Raw genomic sequence first — 5231 nt, forward strand, 5'->3', positions numbered from 1 at the left:
TCCCCCTTTCCAACTTAGTCTTTTCTCTCTGTCTTTTCTCTTGTATGGGTTTTTTTTTTTTCAATTTTTTTTACTGTAACAGATTTTATACTGATTGTATAAGATTTTAAACTTGATAAATAGATTTTGTGGTTTAAATAGAAGGATGACTTTGAATTGAATTTGTTGAAATGGTATATATTGATTAATAATGAGAATATTTAGTTAGTCATCTGTAGAAATTGATGATTGGTTATATATGAAAAAAACAAAATAACCTAATAGAGGAATTAGTTTTAGGATAAAAAAGACAGAGGGAGAGAGAGAGGAGACAAGAGAAGAGGGAGAGCCAGACAAATATAGAGGAGACAAGAGTGTGACAAACTAGGTTGAGGAAGGGGGTTGTGTGGCGCGTCGCTGTACCGTGCCGTGACGGAAGCTGGCGAGAAGCGGCAACAGAAAGAAAGGAAAAGAGAAGGGGAAGAGACTCGGGTTGAACGGAAAGCGCATTAGGGACTAGTATAACTGTACGAGTCCTGGAGTTTAAGTTCGAGAATAAAATTGAGTAATAAATATAAAACGACATCGTTTCAGTGTTCTGATGAACGGAAAGCGTATTAGGAACTAGTATGAGTCTTAGAGTGCAAGTTCGAAGATAAAATTGAGTAACTATTAACTTTAAAATCACTTTAAAACTCGAATGCAACTTCAGAGACTACTTTAAGACTTAACTGACATAACAAAAGAGGAATTTTCTTTTACACTGAAATGAAAACTTCATTCTACTATTGATCTGTAATCAGTAACTAACAACAAGACATAATACAAATACATGAATATCCTTCCTATAACAATTTATTTCGCATGAAACTCAATGTTCTACCCCATCAGACAAAAAATCAAAACAAAGCAATGCCCTATGATTCTAACACTCTTGTACTTTATTGTATCTAAAACTCAAGGAAGGAAGTAACTAAATCAAATTACACCTACCAATGCTTCAAGTTGAACATAACAACATAAATTACACCAACATACATATATAACTGCTTCATGCTTTGCCATTGGCATTTGATTTTGCAGGGGGGTTAAGATCGTCCCAAGCTTCAATCCAAGTGACCATGGCTTCAGCGAGCTTGTCAAAGTAAGGATCAACTTTGGAGAGTTTATCCTTCACTAGCTTTGCTAGCTCAACATAACACTTCTGAACAGTGGTGGCTTCTTTTGAAAGAACAACATTTTGGAAGAATGGAATAATGTCTTCTTGCCAGAATATTCCTTTGTACTCTTTCCTAAGGTTTACAAATGGATTACTTGCCTTGCTGTGATATATATAGGGCAGACCAGTCTTGATTCCTAATCCCAAGTGATCACATATTACCTGAAACAATCATATCATCTTAGTAATTAGGCTCAAAATCATCTTAGTAAGTTTACAAGATGTTTAATCAGTATCTATATACACGTATGCACACATAAATCAGTATAATTTACACACATAAATCATTTCTTACAAAAATTTAACCTTGTGCATAGTCCGGGTGAAAACCGGGTTTGATGTGATATAGACCCGACCCGAAATATATACCGGACTTATTTATTAGATCCGAACTCGGCTCTAGACCCGATGAAACCTATACATTTTCGGGTCACGATTATACCGGGTAAAAACTGGGTGAAAACCAGGCCGTTAAATTACATTACTTTGATACCTTCTTATAAGCTAGCATGTGAAAATATCCAAATTTCTAAAACTCCAACCATTATTTGACATGGTAAAATTCACTTAGAAAAATATAACAAGAACCAATTCTTCTCTAAAATTAAAGCATAACCATAATCAATACTAATATTGTCTAATAACTCCAAATATTTAAATCAATACAAATAACACAATATTATGCATTAGTCTAAAATCTTATGCATTTTAAATATAAAACATTAACTTATAGTCTTATAATAACTAATAATACAAAATATTAAGATTCACAATACTTAAATTCCACATAAAAATAGTCATCATCCATCACTAATAACACAAAATATTAATTGTGTATGATGACCGGGCCACCGGGTCGACTTCGAGTGACCCGAGCCATGACACGGACCCGACCCAAAATAATGACCGAGTTTATTTTTGAGACCCTTATCCAACCCTAGACCCAATGAAATCATACTATAATAGCCCCTAAAGAGTTCGGGGCCGGGCCGAACATTCGAACCGAACCGGATATTCAAATTGGACCGAGTCATGTACACCCCCTACTTACAGAAAAAAAAAAAATACATGAATGATTATATATCTAACCTTGCAGCACCAGCCAGCCCACATGTCGTCGTAGCGACCTATTGGCTGGCCATCACCCATGAGACCAAAGTACATTGCTGGTCCAATAAGGTCACGGTCAAATGCCAAGTTCATTCCACACATTGGAAACAATGTCCCTTTTGGAATCGTCATAATAGCATCCACATACCTTAATCACAATACTCTCACACTTCAGAAATCATAGTAAGAAATTAACACAGAAGGTGTGCGATTCTCAGAATTATAAAACATTCTGCCAATCACACCTTCTTGTGAAATTGAAAGTACTATTAGACTATTAGTACTACATACTAACCTAGTGTTCCTCTCAAGAGGCTTCACAAGCTGAGTTGGTGCATCATAGTCTGGGATGTTAAGCCAAAGTCCATGAGAAACAGCAGTAGGAACTCCTTCTCGAAGACTGAAAGGGTAGCCTCGAACGAAATCTGCACCTTCTCTGTAAGGCTCATACAGAGTGTTGAAGAAGTAAGGTGTTGATGGACACAGAAGGTTCTGTATATGCTGTGCAAGTGCATTAATCTTTGCTCCACTTGGATCAGTTGCAACCTTTAGGATACCAAAGATTGATGAATACACATAAAACAAAACCAATGTGAAAACTGAACAGCAGATGTTTCAATCTTAAATTATGTTACTGTTTTGTTTATTTATTTACACTGGTTAAGGAGATAGAGTAGTGAAAGTGTGAAACACATAAAAGACAAGGATAACAATAATAATATAAGAATAACATTGTAGACAAATTAAGCTTGTCATTACACAACCAATGTCAGAGTTTCAAATCACATGTTACATAGGAACAAAACAGCATACTGTTTCTAACAGCCTGTAAAATCCATAACAAGATATAACAATATTCTAACAAGATCTACAATTCACAAAGTTTAAAAGATATCTTCTAGTTAGTTAGTATGGCAAATAATAGTTAAGATATTGACATGTATTATGTTAGACAGTTCAGTCAAATATATCAAATTATGTAACGATTCTGTCTTTTATGATGATATTGATGAAAGTAGTACTTACAAAGCAATCATCATCAATGGTGTAGATATACTTCTTCTTGGAGACCATGTAACCGAAGCAACGACAAGCAGAATCCTTGAAGGAGATGCAAGAAGCCTTGGGACCCAAGATTCTGTTGATGTCATTGCGGTTATATAGCTCATAGTCGAATCCATCAGGTACCTTAATGGTCTTTGAAGGGTCACCATCTTGAACGATGATGAGATGGTATGGCTGGAAGAACGGCCTCCACATCTCGAGGAAGTCGAGGTTCCTTATGGTTGGAATCACAATGTCAAGTTCATCCTTCAATAACACTCTTGCACTTGTCATTATATATATTATTCACAACTTTATTTCAAAGACAAGAGAGATGAATGAAGAAGCTTGAAGATCTATCAGAAAATGTGTGTCTATATATATATATAGAGAGAGAGAGAGAGGGTGTGTGGCACGTGATGGAGAGTGCGGTGTTTTCGGCACGAGATTAAAGAAACGTGTCTGAATTTTTACGGTAACTCAAATAAACAAAGACTGCTTCAACTTAAAATCCTTGGTGTTAATTCCATTCTTTTCTAACATAAAAAGTATGTTTCGTTTCATGGGACTTGGTCATCAAACTGGTAGTTACAAAATGAACCAACTCATATGAAAGTGATTTATCCCAAACTCGATCGTTGCATTGGCATTTTCTTTTCAATTCAATGTCCACTACTTAAGTCAAGCCATAAAACGCTCCAAATTAAATAGGGTTTAGCATCACACGTGGCACAATATTAGTGGTTTCACTATATTAGTGTAATAATTCTCTTAGAAAGTTAGGCACATCATGATCATATCATATTAGTAGAATATCATGATTAAAAGTACCTGAGATTAATTAAGGAACAATTCTTCGGCCAATTTAATTAATTAGCCTCACCTCTTTGCCCAACTATGTACATACACCCTAGAAGGGATCCAAATCAAGCAAAGTAATTGTGCATATACGATGCATGCATACATATATTGGTAACATGAAAAGGATGCGTATATTTAAAGATGCCTAATTAAGTCGACGAGCAATAAAATAATAATTTTAGACATAGTTGTCAGAATTGAACCGATAATTAAACCGATCAAGTTACTGGATTATTGGTTCAACTAGTGGATTATTGGTTGAATTGATTAACCCGGTCTTATGTAAATAAAAAATAAAAAATAGTCAAAAATTTAAAATTAAAATTTAAAATACATATTTTTACTAACATTTTAAGAATATCCAGTTATTCTAAAATAATATGAAACAAAAATAATAAGCGGTTCGGTTGAATTGGTTTTATTAAATTTGACCGGTTTTCACCGATTCACTTCGGATTTGATCGATTCATACCGATTCTCTATTTTGTTCGATTTATTTAGCGGACTGAATCGATTTAGGATCCGATTTATTGGTTTTTCAGTCAAACTAGCCAGTTCGGTCCGGTTTTAACAACACTAATTTTAGAAAATTAGATATGTAGTCACAAATACACGTTATTGTCGCTACTTTTATTCTCAAAATAGTTAAATGAATTCCATGCATTGATATTCCTTATGTGAATTGCTTGAGATCCAATTAAAGATGGTTCATATGTAACCAATATATAGCATACCAATGCTAATTAAAACCATGGATGCATAAAGAATGAAATCTAAAGTAGCTTGTAATAAAAGTAAGTAAGCAAGAATAATGAATCTATGGGCATTGATTGTTGTTGAATGTGTTGACCAAGTGCCAGAGAGTACATGCACACTTATGAGCTAGTTACCTATCCTAAACTACGTTATTGAATATGTAAAATAATGTAATTCTGATATTTATAAAATATAATTATTTATGTACATATTTTTATTTATTAACTTAAATTTTTGAAGAAAAAATATAGAAAACAACTCT

At 34.1% G+C, this 5231-nt stretch overlaps 1 protein-coding gene across 1 annotated transcript; it reads right to left on the reverse strand.

Moving 5' to 3' along the window:
• LOC107635469 (UDP-arabinopyranose mutase 1) lies at window positions 736-3808 on the reverse strand. Its single transcript, XM_016338944.2, has 4 exons — window positions 3335-3808; window positions 2604-2854; window positions 2288-2456; window positions 736-1360 (listed from the first exon to the last, which is right to left on the reverse strand). The coding sequence occupies exons 1-4, from the start codon at window positions 3644-3646 to the stop codon at window positions 1031-1033; spliced, it is 1062 nt and encodes a 353-aa protein (XP_016194430.1). The 5' UTR covers window positions 3647-3808; the 3' UTR covers window positions 736-1030.

Source organism: Arachis ipaensis, chromosome B04 (genome assembly GCF_000816755.2).
Source record: "Arachis ipaensis cultivar K30076 chromosome B04, Araip1.1, whole genome shotgun sequence".
NCBI classification, from domain to species: domain Eukaryota; kingdom Viridiplantae; phylum Streptophyta; class Magnoliopsida; order Fabales; family Fabaceae; genus Arachis; species Arachis ipaensis.

Coding starts and splice junctions, on each gene's coding strand:
- LOC107635469 (XM_016338944.2), bottom strand. CDS start 3,646: ATGACAAGTGCAAGAGTGTTATTGAAGGATGAACTTGACATTGTGATT. Junction 2,457..2,603: donor CCTCTTGAGAGGAACACTAG/GTTAGTATGTAG, acceptor ATTGTGATTAAG/GTATGTGGATGCTATTATGA. Junction 1,361..2,287: donor GGGCTGGCTGGTGCTGCAAG/GTTAGATATATA, acceptor TGATTGTTTCAG/GTAATATGTGATCACTTGGG.